This window comes from Ornithodoros turicata, unplaced genomic scaffold (assembly GCF_037126465.1).
Source record: "Ornithodoros turicata isolate Travis unplaced genomic scaffold, ASM3712646v1 ctg00000783.1, whole genome shotgun sequence".
NCBI classification, from domain to species: Eukaryota; Metazoa; Arthropoda; class Arachnida; order Ixodida; family Argasidae; genus Ornithodoros; species Ornithodoros turicata.
The window spans coordinates 231,264-250,198 of NW_026999401.1; the positions used below are offsets into that span (position 1 = coordinate 231,264).

At 43.4% G+C, this 18,935-nt stretch overlaps 1 protein-coding gene and 1 non-coding gene across 2 annotated transcripts; both read right to left on the bottom strand.

Moving 5' to 3' along the window:
* Positions 1 to 2,090: 2,090 nt before the first annotated feature.
* On the bottom strand, positions 2,091 to 2,193 carry LOC135374917 (U6 spliceosomal RNA). Its single transcript, XR_010417149.1, has one exon. It is a non-coding gene; the product is annotated as a U6 spliceosomal RNA (small nuclear RNA).
* A 4,106-nt stretch (positions 2,194 to 6,299) lies between these two features.
* On the bottom strand, positions 6,300 to 18,620 carry LOC135374880 (zinc finger protein ZFP2-like). The gene is made up of 9 exons (XM_064607810.1): positions 18,578 to 18,620; positions 17,659 to 17,758; positions 17,345 to 17,541; positions 14,361 to 14,513; positions 13,020 to 13,113; positions 12,706 to 12,902; positions 10,318 to 10,470; positions 6,602 to 7,483; positions 6,300 to 6,479 (listed from the first exon to the last, which is right to left on the bottom strand). Exons 2-9 carry the CDS (start codon positions 17,715 to 17,717, stop codon positions 6,364 to 6,366), a joined length of 1,851 nt encoding a protein of 616 aa, XP_064463880.1. The 5' UTR covers positions 17,718 to 17,758; positions 18,578 to 18,620; the 3' UTR covers positions 6,300 to 6,363.
* Between the last annotated feature and the right edge of the window lie 315 nt (positions 18,621 to 18,935).

Here is an 18,935-nt window from a genome sequence, read left to right on the forward strand (position 1 = left end):
TCCTCCTAAACATTAGAGACGGTTCAACTGTGTCGACATACAAACTCTGTATTGGAGACGTACGGTATGCACCAGTTGCAAGTCTTAAGGCTGAGTGATGAACAGGGTCAAGAGATTTCAGTGTGGACGATCGGGCAGATCCATAGACTAGTTCAACTACTTTTCAGGGAAGGTAGTTAAAACTATACTTCTTTAACTACTGCAATGTATTTTAAGTACATCTATAACTACTTAACGTTGTCCATCAACACCAATCCCATTCTATAGTGTTCTTGGACACCTAAATGTTAATCACAAGCAGTGATAAAAGTGAAGGTGTAGTACGCATGCACGACACAATTGCTCTGCACCTCCGTTCTCACCAAACAAGTAGCTCAAGGTAAAAGTCGGAAGCGCAATCATGCCGTAAAGTTTGCAGCAAAATCGGGAGTAGTTGGTGCCTGCAGTAACCTAACTGCTGTAGTTAACTCCTCGAAATAGTAGTTTAACTAGTAGTTGCCACTACATTTCTGCAAGTAGTTGATAACTACTTTTTAACTACAATCAGGTAGTTTAACTAGTAGTTTAACTACATGTAGTTAACCACTGGCCATCACTGCTTCCCATGCTCAGTTGCGGTCCGAGTGAGAAAGAAATGTGCGTTTAATCTGATCACGAAGTTGATTGGGTGTCGCATAGTTGCATATACCTCCGACTGCTGACTTTTTTTTTTTTTAATCGGTTGTGGCAATATACTGCGTCATTGATCAGCGCAGCTCTGAGCTTTTCGGATGAAGCGCATGGTATGCATATGTCATCAAGGTGCGCCGAGCTGAAACGGCATCCATCACGGCATACGTGCTATACCGCAAATGCTGACAACGTTCTTTCTTTCTTTCTTTTTTCCTCTTAATGTGGTCAAAGTGAGCATATATATTTTCCGGTTGTCTCCCACTCTTTTTGTCCTGCTAAACAATTTTGTGGTATTTCTTTATTAAATTCTTCCATTTGTGGATCCTGGATGGCTGACACGACATAACCTTGTTTTTGTCAAAGCGTAACAGTGGTCCTTATATGCACACACAAGTCGGGTTTAGGCAAATGCAATGGACGGCATTTGTTCTTGCTAGATTTTTGACACCTGCTGATGTGAATGTTACGTAAGGTAAGTTCAATTATGTAAATATTTGTGAATGGAACTCGGGAAAATTGCCAAGTAAAGGTCACTTTTTATCCCAACAACATGGGGAGTGATCTTTTCTATCGGAAAAAAATAGCCAAACATCGTGCTTTTCGGAGCACTTCGGCATAACGGACAGCACTTCGGACATGCATGTAGGGTATAGACACACACACACATGTTACACATTATGTATGTGCTTTATTCGTGGAAACCAATCAGTGATTACTTCAACAAATGTAAGTTTTCTCGGTTTGGGATTTCTGTACACCTTGGATTAAAAACAATTAAGAAACCCCAGTGCTGGGTAGGACGAGGACAGAGGATAAAAAGGACAAGGACCGGCACTAATTGATTTTAATCCAATATGAGCCAACCAGCCCAAACGCTTGCTCTGCTGCTGTGCACCTCCGTAGGGTTTTCGGTTCGAACCAAAAAACGTCGAAAAAACATACGCCAGTAATTTTTTGATCCCCCCATTTGGTTCCCTGAGAAACATCGAATACAAACCAATGCCCCAGCGAAGATTATGGGAAATAATCGCTGCACACGTTAAATTTAACACACACACGCACGCACAAATCTTGATGATTTGGGTACCACCGCTTTCCTGTGTGTGTGGGGGGGGGGATTTATTGACAAAAAAAAAGGTTCCTTTTGTGATATCTTATACTGGTCTTACGCGGTTTTGAAACTATGTTGCGATTATATTAGCCGATAACTGCAGGACAAACCATGTATGTACATGCCAGAAAAGTCACGGAAAAACGCGCCCCGATTTCACAAAAATAAATAAAAACAAAAAATACACGGCGAATCCGCCCAAAAATAAAAACCCAGAACGGGAACCGTGCACATCCCCATATTATATCTGCATTACATTTATAATGCTAACTCCGATAACTCATAGCGTCGGCCGCAGCATTTAGAAAAAAATGTGGAACGCTTCACGATTTTGCGTGTCATCCTTGCGCAGGGGCCATGCTAATCTTCTCTGTATCGTTCCAATTTTAGTATATGTACTTTGGAAGTACGAAGGACATGCACCCCGAACCGTTATTTATACTGGGATGAGGAGTGTGATTCCAACGCGGCGGTGTCGTACGATTAGATTGATAAATATTCGCTTCAATTTTACAATAAAGTGCAAAGTGATCCTCATTTTGCAGTTAGTTCGATGTATTCTTCGTGTTTTTTATTCAAGTCTTACATAATGTTTTTAGATTCAGTGTAAGAAAAGCTGGTTTCCATGCTCTAATTAACACGAGAGTGCCGTAAAGCGGACTTTCTTCCGATGCAGCCCCGTAATGCGGAGAAGATGCCTTGCACTGTCTCGCGCTCTCGGCATTCACTTCGTATCGTATTATACGTTGGACATTCGTACATGAAACATATCTTGACTTGGGAGGTGAACGAGATTGAAAGGATTATCAGTTGTTGACCGCAGCTCGGCGTCATATAGTTTCTGTAAGAGAGATATGTCGGCGCAGAGCAAATTTATAAGAGCAATTAATATAATAAACAATATAAGGATAATAATTTAGAAGATCGCAGACTAGGTATTTAAGACGCAATTTAAGGTTTCAAACATGCGAAACGAAACTTAGTTTGTATAAATATTTTTTGTGGCCTCGGCCGGCCGGGTTATTTGGGATCACCGCTAAGGAAATTATGACGGAGTTAACAATAAGAGTTCAAAATCAAGCACTGAGATTTATTTTCTATCCTTACGGCACTTCTATTCCAACGTACACCAAACAGGAAATTTACGTGGCTTTTCAGACAGATTTATTAGGACAGGCGAATACACTGACGTAGATTCACGTCGATATTGTTTCAAGTATACGCCATTTCCACGCACCATTTGCGATTGGAATTTGTTGCCACAGGTCGTTGTAACGAAACAACAGCAGTGGCGGGCGATCATTTGAGTCTGACAAAATTTTTCACTTTTTTTTCTTTTTTGATTATGCATGCAAATTCGTGATAATTGAGAGTGATATTCAGGAGGTATGGTTCCAGCTACAGTCACTACCTGTATCTCTTTCTACAGTGCCGGTGTGGGCTTGGTTTCTTCCAACTGGCAATTTTGCGCTGAAAAATTCGTCGCGCGCTGTCCTGTGGAGCTCCGAAGCATACATGATCGGCTATTTTTTCCGATACAATAGCTCCACAATATCCCAGTGAATTATATCATTAATATAATTAAGTAACTTGGGCACGCTCTTTACATTGCGGTGGGGTAAAAAAGTGACCTATATACTTGGCAAATGTCCAAGTTAAGTTTGCAAAAATTTACATATTACATATATATATATATATATATAGTTAAACTGTTATACATATGACTTGCACATTAGGAGAGGGCAAAAACCTAGTAAGAGCAAATGCCGTTGACCGCTATGATAATAGCGTAGATTTTGGTGTAGATTTTCTATTAAAATTTAATGCCACGTTTTCTGGGGGCAGTGGCGTAGCCAGACCTCCAAGGTAGGTGGGGGGGGGGGGGGGGGGGGCTCGATACCAAAACTCGCCTCACTTCGCCCCCCCCCCCCCAACTGATCATGGGTGCAACAACACACACATATACTTATGCACCCTACAAAATACGGATGAAAAAAAAAAAAAAGGAATGAAAATAATTGGTTTGGACATTCACAATACGATTGTATGTATAGGCTGTCACGAGATTGGAAGTATTTTGAAAAGCTCATAGTTTGAAAACAATTCAAGAGTGCTGCTTAGATAACCAAGTTCTATGTTCCGTTTTCTCCACGTTCCATATGGAATCCTTGACCGTAATTGGTGAGTTAAGTGCCACATCAAAATAACGTCAAGTTAGAGTGCAGGGCGAAGCTAAAGTGCGAAAGAGTGCAGCGAATATTTCGTCAATCTTTGCGGTGTCATCCACAGGATTAAGTGGCCATGCCCTCTGTGCTGGCATCCTTCGATCAACCCTAGGCATTTGTTAGTGTGCGCCACCTCCACTCCACTTATTGAACTCCACATAAACTTCACGTATGGAAGTATGCGAGACAGATTTATTTTTGGAGCGTGATGTGGGCAAGCTTACGCTTGTCCCATCCTACGGTTGGTAATACCAAGTTCTATGTTAACCCATCCTACAGTTTGCAATACACAGTTCTATGTTAACCAGGTGTGAGTTAACAATGTCTAATCAGTCAACAATACAAAAAAAAAAAAGAAAAACCTATGAGGTGTCCACATCCTCGTGTTGTTCTCCCACTTACGGCTTTCCAGTGTCATGGACTGTTGCACGGCGAAACGGACACTTAGAGCAATCTCTAAACAGCCTTAGTCGCCGGGCGAGAGTTGGTGTTCAGAATGTTGTTAGAGTCCGTCTGAGATGCTAATGGAAGCCGCGGCCTTCCATTTGATGCCAATACACACACATAAAATCGCAACAGTGGGCTTGTCCCATCCAACAGTTCCCAATACGAAATCCAAAACACACTCCATGACAAAAAAGAAAATGGTAATCATTTACGAGGACGACGACGAAGCTGAGCTGTGGTGAGTCATTCTGTCCTTGTTCTGATTTTCTGTAATATCTACAGGGTTAGTCCTAGCAAACGTTACACTATTTGATCGCATAGTAAAAATAGAAGACGGGGTTTATCCAACACCAAACCTTGCAGACTGGTAGCCATTTGTCTGAAGTTTTGTTGAAATTTTTTGTGAGCATTATGGTCCTGTAAAGAAAAATCAAAAATCGAGCAAAATTTCACTCCATGCATTTTCTATAGCCTATCTCACTCAAAAGCTGCCATTTTCTGCTGTGTGCGCTTTAGCTCCATTTCGCCACACACAGGTGGCACCGGCATACAGAACAAGACTGGAACAAGGGGATTGGTGCATAACGTCAGAATCGACATGTCACATCGTAGGGAGCCTCCATGGGTTGCTGCGGCTTCTCCGCAAAAGGGGACGCACATGGAGGCTCCCTATCACATCGTTGTAGGCAGCGCCACCTGTGTGAAGTGAGGTGAATGTGAAGCAGACACGAGGAAAAATGGCGGTGTTTGTGTGGGATAGACCATTGAAAATGCATGGGCCGAGATCTTGCTTTATTTTTAATTTTCTTTCTACATGACCGTAGCGCTTAGAAAAAATTTGAATGAAACTTCAGATAAATAGTTATCACTCTGCAAACTTTGGGATGGGCCAAACCTAGTCTTCTGATTTTTACAATGCGATCGAAATGTGTAACGTTTGCTAGAATAACCCTGTATGTACCTGCGTGTTTCCCTTTGTGTAATTCTGTTGATGGGCTAGTGTTATTCCTTTGGCGTGTGTCTGTGTGTACCATGGCCAGCCGTGGAATTCCTTCTCGCTCTGGCGAAGAAGGTTCCTGGTGTCTGTATTCGATCTTTTTCAGCACCAGGATGAGTCAGATTTTGAGCTCAAGGCTATGTCTCTCGAAGGGGGCTGCAACCTTGAAAGGTTTGGCCTCTATAGATGTAAATGGTGTTGCCATTCCTTTGGTTTCTTTGGGAAGCAACCTCACCGTAGTTACGGTGTCTAAGGCACCGGTTGGTATGGATGACGCGCACATCGTTTCAGTGCTGGGCCAGTATGGCACAGTAAAGGACATTGTCCGCGGGACATAGACTGGGACATAGGCTGGGGGCATACGGGTTCGCCGTTGCTTGGGTTAGGTATGTGGAAGTACGTGTTGTATAGGGGGTGCTAGAAGCCGCTTTTTTATGAAACTTGTGGGTTTCGTCAAGGAAGTCCTCTCTCTTCCGCCTTGTATGCCATCGCCGTCAACACTCTACTCGAGAGACTGTGTTCAATTCCTGTTACACTGGCACTGCCCAATGGATGCCCTCCACCTCTTTTTTCGCATATGACGGAATGAGGCCACTTTTTTCCCCATGTTATTACTAAGGTTGACGGGAGCTGTACTTCTAGTCGTTGTAGTCTCCAGTCAACCCTTTTGACACACACAAAAAAAATTCTTGTGACTGACGTCACAGACTTTAATCTCTCATATCAAACGTAATTCTCTCTTCCTGATTTCTCCTGAGATGTCATTCAGAAATTGTTACAAATTGTAACGCATTCCACAACAGATGCTCGTAACACAGAAGGCTCACAAAGGGATTCATCTTACAAGTCGTGACGTCTTGTAGAAATATTCTTTTATTTCTTTGGATTGATTTATTATAGCAGCTTCTTCTCTAACTCTGTGTGCTCGTGCTGTACATGAACTCTGCAGTAGAGAGGTTGCATTTGTATGTCTTCACACCCATGTAGGTCTTCTTGTTACACTGCAGGTTTGTACTGTGCCTCAGGTCTGGAGAACAGAGAATGCCCTTTTATGGCTTCTCATCTCAGGGTGCCTGCTTCTGATATGTTGCAGGACAGAACACTTGTATCACACTGCAAGGCAGAGGTTGCAAGTTTATGGCAGCTCACCCGTGTGTGTCCGCTTGTGACGTGACAAGGTTCTGCGCTGTCTGAACTTTGCTTTGCAGACATCACACTTGTATGGCTTCTCTCCCGTGTGTGTCCGCATATGCTTCCTTAGGTCCGCGCCCCTGCTGAACTTTGCGGGGCAGACATCGCACTTGTATGGCTTCTCGCCTTGCCTTCTCGCATCACAAGCGGACACGCCCGTGTGTGTCCGCTTGTGCCGCTGTAGGATCCCACTCTGGCTGAACTTCGCAGGGCAGACATTGCACTTGTATGGTTTCTCGCCCGTGTGTGTCCGCTTGTGCTGCTGTAGGTACCAACTGCGGCTGAACTTCGCAGGGCAGACATCGCATTTGTATGGCTTCTCACCCGTGTGTGTCCGCTTGTGCTGCTGTAGGTGCCAACTGCGGCTGAACTTTGCAAGACAGACATCGCACTTATGTGGCTTCTCGCCTGTGTGTGTCCGCTTGTGATGCCATAACTGTCCGGTCTGCCTGAACTTCGCGGGGCAGACATTGCACTTGTATGGCTTCTCACCCGTGTGTGTCCGCTTGTGCTGCTGTAGGGTCCAGCTCTGACGGAACTCTGCGTGGCAGACATCACACTTGTATGGTTTCTCGACCGTGTGTGCCCGCTTGTGCCGCTGTACGTCCGAACTGCGGCTGAACTTCGCAGGGCAGACATCGCACTTGTATGGTTTCTTGCATGAACGTGTCTGCTTGTGCTGCTTTGTGTTCCCACTCAGGCTGAACTCTGCAGGGCAGACATCGCTCTTGTATGGCCTCTTGTCAGTATGGTTCGCCACATGGTTCTCATCACTTCCAGACGTCCACAATGCAGCGGGATAGATGTTGCGCCCAGAACACTTCTCTCCCATCTGAGCATCTGTTGGAAGAGCAGTAGAACACTTTTCAGACTCATTGTGACAGTGTGCAAAAACATGGCATTCCATAGAGGCTGGCGCAAAAATTTCTGCTCTATATAAAGAGATGGCGGAGATATTACATTCTGCAGAAAGGTGACAGAGAGAATACACAAATGTAGGAAGCTCAAAGTATTCGGCAAATTCATCAACACCCGAAATATCGAAATGCTTCCTGAATGCCCCGACAACGAATAGGGACCAACGAGGAGAAGACGGTGGGTCATATTTTGTTGTGAGAACACCAGTGATGGCTGCTTGCTAAGCCAGCCACACTGTCATCGTCCTCTTTGCCCGAAGAGCTCAGATGCTACAAATCATCGCTTTCGTCTCTGCTTCCCGGACACATATCGCTGGTGTCACCAGGCGAGTCCTCACAAATCTCGTGGTAACTTCGTTTTTGTGACAAATGCGATGCATGAGAGGTTTAAAAACCTGCGCTGTCAGCTCACCTTTTTAGCTTCAAATGGCGACACAAAGCTCACTCAGAGACATACAGTGCTGCCCCCTACACCCTTGCAGAACCAGAACGTCGTGTGGACGAGTCACAGTTTTCCCAAAGGAATCAAACGAAAGCTGTTTTTCTGAAGACAAGCGATGCTCGCCCAAAGCGGTTAGGGGGTCGAACTTCGAGAACGAGTCAGGGACGTTCGATCATCACCAGTCAGGGACTCGTGTAGAGAGACACCACCTCCTCTACAAGCACGAATAATCTCTGGCTCCTACAAGAACACTGATCGACCAAAAATGTCCTGAAAACGAACCAAAAAAAAGTTGGTCCAAAATGTGCTCTTTCCCTAACCTCTTCCAAGCTGTTCTCATTCGTTGTGTCCTTCAAGAAGATAGATGGACCCTTCTACTTTGACACTTGGAACACCAGGCAAAGATTCATGCTATGCATGGAAAATGCAGCCATGCCATCCACACGTCACAAGGACGCGCAGAACGAGCAACACTTTTTCACGTTTGGGCCTTAACTGGGGCTTATATCCCACATACACAGCACTAAATTTTATTTATATTGATGAGATACCCTACAAACCCTCAAAGGGTCGAAGTAGGAGGGGCACAGAAATTCCAAAATAATTTACAACGAGGCACATATATCGCATCATGTGACCGCGTTCAGGCCTTTCACAAATGGCGTGACAGAGCGGTCTGAGACCTGAGCAGTGTGAGACACAGAATTCCATTCTTCGATGGTTCGTGGAAATGAACGAGTACTTAAAGCAGTCAGTCCTCCGCTGGAATGCTTTGAGTGCGATGAGCGGACAGCTTAGCCTTGTTGATATGGGTACTTGTGGAGTGACGTCGTCCCGACGATAGATACGAAATTGACCATTGAGTAACTGAAAAAGGAACTGAAGCCCACGGGCCTTTCTATGCTCTCTCAGCGGTACTAAACGGATATTTCGCAACGATCGGTGCAAAAATTGCTGCACGATACCTGCCATCAACTTTGTTTGTTTCTCGTGTGACGAATTATGCCTCAAATAAGGGAGCAACCAAACCGAAACAAGAACGTGGAGAGGAGTCTCAAAAACTTTCCCTTCCGAAGGCCAACGCTTTACTTCACCCTGCATGAAGAGGACAAGTAGTACACCACGCCAGCCTCTGCGTTACATTCCCGGAAGAAAACAATGGACGAAGAAGATTTGGGAAGAAGATCACTCAGACACAGGTGGAAAGAAACAACGGTCATCTGCTTCTCTGAGAGTGAAAAAAAAACAGCACAGGAATGGTATAACTATATAACCGTATGCTAGCATGGTGACGTCGGCCGAGCAGAGAAAGGAAGAAGTACCACTAGTTAAACTACTATTTCGAGTAGTTAACTACAGTAGTTCGGTAACTGCAGGCGCCTACTACTTCTTGCGATTTTGCCGCAAGCTTTACGGCACGATTGTGCTTCCGATCCGAGCTTACCTTGAGCTACTTGTTTGACGAGAACGGAGGTGCAGAGCAATTGTGCCGTGCATGTGTACTAAATCTTCACTTTTATCACTGCTTGTGACTCATATTTAGGTGTCCAAGAACACTTTAGAATGGGATTGGTGATGATGGACAACGTTTAGTAGTTACAGATGTAGCTAAAATATATTGCAGTAGTTGAACTACTAGTTAAACTACTCCATCGCGAGGAAGTTATAGTTAACTACTTTAGAAGTAGTTAGTGGCCATCACTGCCGACTCTACGTCTCTACCCACTTTTATAAAAGTTAATGACTAGTTGCCACTTTTTACACCAGTTATGTCCACCATTTTATCACAATTTGTTCGAGTAAATCAAATCACCCTAAATCCAGATTTATTTTCAGCACACCAAATGAAGTCGCTTTTTAAATACAGGTTTTTCAAACCCATCACAAAATCCGGAAAAGGAACTAACGCAGCAGAACACCTCTGGAATGGCTTCAGAATCGACCGTAGTTTTCGAAGCTCAGATTTTTACACACAATACTTAATTACTAACAGGAATTCTTAGCAATTGCATAACTAGGAAAGAGAGGCAAAACACATGGAAGACATGTATTACAGTGGAGCCGCATGAGCACAAAAAATGCAACTTGGTCATTAGCTATTTCCTTACATTGAGATGCAACTGTGACGTGAAATTTGATAAAGAATCTCCACGTCTATTTTCCATAACTTTCAGAATCTTCCATTGAACAGAACGTGTGCATGAAAGCTGATACCTGTCTGTCAGAAAACTGAAGTGCATTTCTGTTGTATCCCTCTTTTTGTCACGCTATTGAAATTGGTGTTGACTAAATATCCTCGATCATTTTGTATTTACCTTCTGATGTTGACTGACAGTTGTGTCCCTTTAGATCCTGCCCAGTCAAGATTGCAACGTTATAAGGCTCCGTTTTGACTTTCATGATTGCATGTTCCTTTGAAGATTCCTCTCGAGGTTCTTGTTTAATGTCACACGTCCCAGCTGTCATGCCTGAAGTAAGACTTTATTGAAGTAAAACTTTATTGAGGTAAAACGTTATTGAGGTAAAGTGTTATTGAGGTAAAATGTTATTGAGGTAAAACATTATTGAAGTAAGACGTTATTAAGGTAAGAACTTACTAAGGTAAGACGTTATTGAGGTAAGCTACATTGCAAAGCTTTCACTAAAGTGATGAGCACATCCGTAGAGTGTGAGGGATTTCAGGAGACAAAACGGGCGTAAATCAATCCAAATCGAGTCTGGATTTAAATTTATTTCATATACTGCAGCTTCTGTGAGGCTATAGCAGGAGCAGGCATGCTTGGTTACAAAAGTCATTCACAGGCAATTCCCTTACAGCATCAGGTACCCTATTCCATTCATCAACTGTAAGAGGAAAGAAACTATTTAAAAACATGTATACGTGAACGCATGGGAACAATGTTCAATGGGCAATTACCTCTTGCAAACTTTTGACTCCATCGAGGAAGGCGTTGGACAATTGTTAATTGCGAGAAATTTATTTTGTTTTTTCAATTGAACCTGACTTCTTTTTTTTTAACAGAAATATGAAGTCCTCCACGGATAAACACAGGCCCCCCCCCCCCCCAAAAAAAAACTATGCACAGTATCTCGACAGAAATAGTCTAAAAGAATTAGTAAAAGTATTAGTGCTACTACTAATTACTAAAAAGTACCGTATTTGTTCGATTCTAAGGCGGTCACGATTCTAAGGCGGGGGTGTACTTTAGCCATTAAAATTAGGGAAAAATTTAGACTCACCCGTAAGGAAGACTAGAACAACATTTATTGCATACAGAACACTCACAAGTCATCGGCGTCCGAGTAGTCCGTGTTTTCTTTGTTCACATGAGTTTTTCTGTCATCTACCCCTTCTCTTGACCGTGCTCTTGACATCGCACAATGACACCCTTCGGAAACGGTTCGTTCGCTGGAATTGTCTTGCGTTTAAACGCGATGTATGGGAGCAACTTTCGGACGTCGGCGGTACACGCGAGCACATTGTTCTCCGGAACGTTATGCTTTCTTCCCGCTGCACAGTTGCCTAAGGCTTCATCGTCAAGGATAGCCTTCCTCTTGAAAGCCGCATCGTAGTGCACACAACGGGTTGCCATCGGTAATCGTTTTGCGAATCACGGTGGAAATCAGTCGCAACTGGAACCACCGAACTGCCGATGGCCGCAATATCGCGACAACGAAACGAAACTTTACAGGAAGACGCCAGACGCTGCGCGCCGCGCCGGCGCGCCCTCGTCACGTGGGCGAAAGGGGAGATGACAGGCGAGGCGAGGGTGCCTGCGGTTGCATGATGGCGCGTAACGGAAGGCTCCGGTCACGAATGTAAGGCGGGGGGCGGCTTTTGGACTCCAATTTTGCGAAAAAAAACTCGCCTTAGAATCGAATAAATACGGTAGTATTAGTGCGATTTAGCCCCACCTGCTTGATTTTTGCAAAGAAGTGCGCGCAAAAGGAAGTGTGAGGGGAAGTGTCCCCACGACTTTGAGGGACACCGCAATCAAATAAATTGAATTTGTTAAAGGACAAGTCGTCTCGTTCTGCAATGTCGCTCACGTAGGCGACCAGAGATGTTAAGTTTCGCGGAGTGGGTCAACTCACTCATACTTGAACGCAACCCAAAGGACACGGACGAAGATGAGGACACAACTGAACAGCTTTACTGAGCATCCACAAACTATTGCTCTTCTATCCTTCTGTGAATCGATCAACCAATTCTGAAATTGCATTTCCTCCTCACCACCTTCTTTGTCCCCTTTCCCTGATGTACATTAGTATAAATATCTACACCAAGTGTTCAATGTATCACACCTGATGGTGGACGAACTCTGTTAGACAGCTTGTTTTTCAGTAAAATAAACGTTTCAATCTCTTTAAATAGTCTTTAAACACCCGGTATATCGGGATAAGTGGAATTTGCGCTACCGGCTCTGCGAGAATAAAAGATGCAACATCGAGGGTTTTCGAGGACTGTGGGAAATTCCAGGGTTTTTTTTATAAACATTTAAAACTGCATTTTCAAATTCTAGGACGTTCGAGTGTTTCGAGGACCAGTGGGAACCGTGACAGCGGACAATATTTTTTCCCTCCCGAATTTGTTTCGGGCATTTAACCCAAAAGAGTCATACTTTATCTATAAAGCATTCCCCACATGACTGTATAATTTACCAGGACCTTACCATATGCGTCACCTCCTGATGGATACTCACCGCAGTGCTGTTGATGTGCCTGGCCCTCTTCTGCTAGGCATGCTACATCAAGCGGTTCCAATTTCACTCTCACGACCCGACCACGGAACTCCGGGGGGAGCGGCATTTCTCCGAGTCGCGATTCCAAGGGGCCTGCACGTGATGACTTGTAGACGCAAGTATCTCTTGCTTCTTCCTTATTGGTGTCCTTCTTCCGTCTAAATTACAGGAAAGAGAAAAGTTAGTCCGGGATTGAAACAAATACAGCGACGGTTTTCGTACGCTCACAGAACATGAAAACCTTTAATGGGGCGTTGACAGATACGATGACTCACCGTTTGTCAGAGGGTCGACCACGTCCGAATGGGTTTCCCAGTTGAGACGGCATCAGTGAGAAGTTATTGGCGAAATTTTGCGTAGACTTTTCTCCTTCCAAAGAAATACGATACGTGGATTTGAATACTTTCCAGATTCAACATGTAACATTTGGAACATGTTAAAGAGTGACGGTAAAGGAGGAGATCAACTATCCTGGCACATGTGGATAGTTCTGCGTTTTCGTTATGGTTACCATCTCCAATTTCGGTAATATACCGTTTCTGTTTCCGTTACCATTACCGATACCCTTCCCTGCCATTAAATGCAAAAATTTTATCCTTTCAACGGCACGCCTCTGCCGCAATGGGATCAGACCCAATGAACTCAGTTCGGAAGATGGAGAAAACTGACTGTCGTTAACGTTTCATAAGAAATCGCCTTACTTTGAATTGATTCTAGAACATTAATGTCACTATTGAAATGAGGGTCCCAAACGACACAAGTGTACTCTAAAATTGGACGTGCTAAGGTTTTATATGCAAGGAGCTTGGTATCTCTGGAGGCCAATTTTAACGTTCCTTTCAGGTAGCCAAGCTTCTGCACAGCATTGGACGAAACAATTTTGAAACGGGGTTTTCCTTTCCAGCTTAGGTTAGAAGAAAAAATACAGACCCAGATATTTATACGTATCAGCCTTAAGTATTGCGTCACCGTCAAGTACCTAAGAAAATGAAAGAGGGCTCTTCCTTTTGGTAAAAGACAGCACGGCGCATTTAGAAAAGTTAAAGACTAGTTGCCACTTTTTACACCAGTTATGAAGCATTTTATCACAATTTGTTCGAGTAAATCAAATCACCCTAAATCCAGATTTATTTTAAGCACACCAAATGAAATCGCTTTTTAAATACAGGTTTTTCAAACCCATCACAAAATCCGGAAAAGGAACTAACGCAGCTGAACACCTCAGGAATGGCTTCAGAATCGACAGCAGTTTTCGAAGCTCAGATTTTTACACACAATACTTAATTACTAACAGGAATTCTTAGCAATTGCATAACTAGGAAAGAGAGGCAAAACACATGGAAGACATGTATTACAGTGGAGCCGCATGAGCACAAAAAATGCAACTTGGTCATTATCTACTTCCTTATATTGAGATGCAACGGTGACGTGAAATTTGATAAAGAACCTCCACGTCTATTTTCCATAACTTTCAGAATCTTCCATTGAACAGAACGTGAGCATGAAAGCTGATACATGGCAGAAAGAAAACTGAAGTGCATTTCTGTTGTATCCCTCTTTTTGTCACGCTATTCAGAGTGGTGTTGACTAAATGTCCTCGACCATTTTGTATTTACCTTCTGATGTTGACTGACAGTTGTGCCCCATTAGGTCCTGCCCAGTCAAGATTACAACTTCATAAGGCTCCGTTTTGACTTTGATGATTGCATGTTCCTTTGAAGATTCCTCTCGAGGTTCTTGTTTAATGTCACACGTCCCAGCTGTCATGCCTGAAGTAAAACGTTATTGAAGTAAGACTTTATTGAAGTAAAACGTTATTGAAGTAAAACATTATTGAGGTAAGACACTATTGAGGTAAGACGTTATCAAGGTAAGACGTTATTAAGGTAAGACGTTATTTAGGTAAGACGTTATTGAGGTAGAACATTATTGAGGTAAGCTACATTGCAAAGCTTTCACTAAAGTGATGAGCACCTCCGTAGAGTGTGAGGGATTTCAGGAGACAAAACGGGCGTAAATCAATCCAAATCGAGTCTGGATTTAAATTTATTTCATATACTGCAGCTTCTGTGAGGCTATAGCAGGAGCAGGCATGCTTGGTTACAAAAGTCATTCACAGGCAATTCCCTTATAGCATCAGGTAACCTATTCCATTCATCAACTGTATGAGGAAAAAAACTATATTTCAAAATATCTATACGTGAACGCATAGGAACAATGTTCAATGGGCAATGGCAACAAATGTTCAATTGGCAATTACCTCTTGCAAACTTTTGACTCCATCGAGGAAGGCTTTGGACAATTTTTAATTGCGAGAAATTTATTTTGTTTTTTCAACTAAACCTGACTTCTTTTTTTTACAGAAATATGAAGTCCTCCACGGATAAACACAGAGCCCCCCCCCCCCCCCAAAAAAAAAAACTATGCGCAGTATCTCGACAGAAATGGTCTAAAAGAATTAGTAAAAGTATTAGTGCTACTACTAATTACTAAAAAGTAGTACTAGTGCGATTTAGCCCCACCTGCTCGATTTTCGCAAAGAAGTGCGTGCGAAAGGAAGTGTGTGAGGAAGTGTCCCCCACGACTTTGAGGGACACCGCAATCAAATAAATTGAATTTGTTCAAGGACAAGTCGTCTCGTTCTGCAATGTCGCTCACGTAGGCGACCAGAGATGGTAAGTTTCGCGGAGTGGGTCGACTCACTCATACTTGAACGCAACCCAAAGGACACGGACGAAGATGAGGACACAACTGAACAGCTTTACTGAGCATCCACAAACTATTGCGCTTCTATCCTTCTGTGAATCGATCAACCGATTCTCAAATTGCATTTCCTCCTCACCACCTTCTTTGTCCCCTTTCCCTGATGTACATTAGTATAAATATATCTCCACCAAGTGTTCAATGTATCACACCTGATGATGGACGGACTCTGTTAGACAGCTTGTTTTTCAGTAAAATAAACGTTACAATCTCTTTAAATACTTATCTTATTCACTGGCGAGCACCATTTTTTGCCTCATTGTTTGAATGGTACGTCTGTAGAATATTACTGTGTCATGTTCACCAAGAGCATTCTATACGCAGGGTCTTAGTTTTCCCGAGTTATTCCACCCGATTAGCCCCAATTATCCCCTTGTGCGAATCAGTTTATGGCTGGTTCCCTTTAAACTAGATTTCTCTCTACCCAAATTCCAATCACGTGTCAGGTCGGTGAAAAACAATCCGCGCTGTGAAGCGGATTGGCGGCGTTGTCCGAATGGCACGATGATAATTGTTGTCAGTTGAAAATTCGCCATGCCACACATATTCTGAACACTACGATCGGTCCCGTTCCAAATGCACGCAGTCAAGATCGGGATGGGTGTTCTTCTCCTGCTGTCTCATTGGATGCTGTCAAAGTGTGCCTTCTGGAAATCCCATTCGTTGCTGCCAAAGACGGCTCTGTTTTTCGGTGCGTTTTTATTCTAATTGGTAGCGTTGTGGGAATTAATTTGGTTCCAATTGTCAGGTTAGATTCCTATCGCAAGGAGTGCTAACCCCGTATATATCGGGTGTCTCAGTTAAATCCCCGGGCTAAATAATTCGCGAACCGGTGCACCAATCGAATAACTTTCTTTTTTACAAGTATCTGTCCAATACCGCCTACAAGATGCGCACCGTGTGAATGAGTGGGAGGCGCTCATTATTTAAATAAAAATTCGAATGAGTTTCGTGAAAAAAAGCTAACTTCTAAAACAAGGCGCCGTCGGCATTAAAATGGGTACTACCCCTTCTGGGACCTTCAGTGGACACCTTTTAGAGAAAAATCTGCCACCGAAGCGGGTCATTTGTTGCAGTAATTAATTGGTTTCAGTTTACGTATTTTTGTCCCGGCTGGTCGCGGCGAAGCGCAAAAGGATGTAATTCATTGGTGGACATGGGAGTGAAAGAGCGTCCTTTTGCGCTTCACCGCGACCAGCCGCGACAAAAATATGTAAACCGAAACCAATTAATTACTGCAACAAATGACCCGCTTCGGTGGCAGATTTTTCTCTAAAAGGTGTCCACTGAAGGTCCCAAAAGGGGTAGTACCCATTTTAATGCCGACGGCGCCCTGCTTTAGAAGTTAGCTTTTTTCACGAAACTCATTGGAACTTTTATTCAAATAATGAGCGCCTCCCGCTCATTCACGCGGTGCGCATCTTGTAGGCGGTATTGGACAGATACTTGTAAAAAAGAAAGTCATTCGATTGGTGCACCGGTTCGCGAATTATTTAGCCCGGGGATTTACCTGAGACACCCGGTATATCGGAATAAGTGGAATTTCCGCTACCGGCCCTGCGAGAATAAAAGATGCAACATCGAGGGTTTTCGGGGACTGTGGGAAATTCCAGTTTTTTTTTTATAAACATTTAAAACTGCATTTTCAAATTCTAGGACATTTGAGTGTTTCGCGGACCAGTGGGAACCGTGACAGCGGAAAATATTTTTTCCCTCCCGAATTCGTTTCAGGCATTTAACCCAAAAGAGTCATACTTTATCTATAAAACATTCCCCACATGACTGAATGAATTTACCAGGACCTTACCATATGCGTCACCTCCAGATGGATACTCACCGCAGTGCTGTTGATGTGCCTGGCCCTCTCCTGCTAGGCATGCTACATCAAGCGGTTCCAATTTCACTCTTAAGACCCGACCACGGAACTCCGGGGGGAGCGGCATTCCTTGGAGTCGCGATTCCAAGGGGCCTGCACGTGATGACTTGTAGACGCAAGTATCTCTTGCTTCTTCCTTATTGGTGTCCTTCTTCCATCTAAATTACAGGAAAGAAAAAATTTAGTCCGGGATTGAAACAAATACAGCGACGGTTTTCGTACGCTCACAGAACATGAAAACCTTTAATGGGGCGTTGATAGAAACGCTGACTCACCGTTTGTCAGAGGGTCGACCACGTCCGAATGGGTTTCCCAGTTGAGTCGGAAGAGGCATCGGCGAGAAGTTAGTGGCGAAATTTTGCGTAGACTTTTCTCCTTCCAAAGAAATACGATACGTGGATCTGAATACTTTCCAGATTCAACATGTAACATTTGGAACATGTTAAAGGGTGATGGTAAAGGAGGGGACCATCTATCCTGGCACATGTGGATAGTTCTTTGAGTTATTTTCAGGAAATTGATGTTCCTCCGCTCTGGTCAGCTATTATAAAATTACTCTTTGCACCGGTAAAAAAAACAAAACAAAACAGCTACTATTGGACACAGGAGTGGTGAGGGAAGACATGTTCACTCTTGAATGTAATTTTGAAAATGAGCAAAAAGATGGATCTCTCCTCATGTGGGGCATGTTGCAACATTCGCTGTGGCTAGAGGTCAGTGACATGAGGAACTAGGCTCAGTTACCTAAACTAACGGAACCTAACCTAAAGATTTACTAACCCGCAAAGTAATGATGAAAGATGGAAGTCACTTAAAAAGATTAGCCAGCTGTAGAACTCAAACCCACATCTCATGGATTTGCCATGGGTTCGAGTCCTACAGCAGACTAACCTTTTCAGTGACTTATTCATCTTTCATCGTGAATTTCTTAGGCCCTTTGAGGCTTTGTATGTATTAGTCCTGGCTGTACTTTCTATGTGTTCCAGCCTCGGAACATCAATTACTGTCTCATGTTGCGAACTAAGCTAACTCGCACTAACCTGACACTAACGGAACCTAAACTAACTTAATCTAGAAGAACCACGACACTGCATGAAAGACGCCGACTTGCGGAATGGTGACGCCAACAAAAGAATGCCCAGCGGATGTCACTTGTGCTTACGAAGTAATGAGTTAGTTTCCTGTAATCATTACCATTACTAGAACCGCGCTGAACCTTCAAACTTTGTGTCGAGCATACTTACGAGATAAATTACCGCCACTGATGAAAGGAGGAGGAGGAAAGAATGATGCCGATATCTCCGATATCCCCGATATCCTTGCGTGGCGCTAACTGTAAAGAAGAATTACGATATGTTAAAGAATAATAACATTGCTCTGCATGGCACGTATTTCAGGAGGATTTAGTTCCTCCCATAGCTGAAGTTCTGTTAATTTTCATGTGCTCAACAGAAAAAAAAGCGTGATACATGACAATGGTTGACGTCGTCTGCTATATTTATATGAGGTGGATAATTTGGTTCCCCATATAACTGAAGCTCTGTTAATTTTC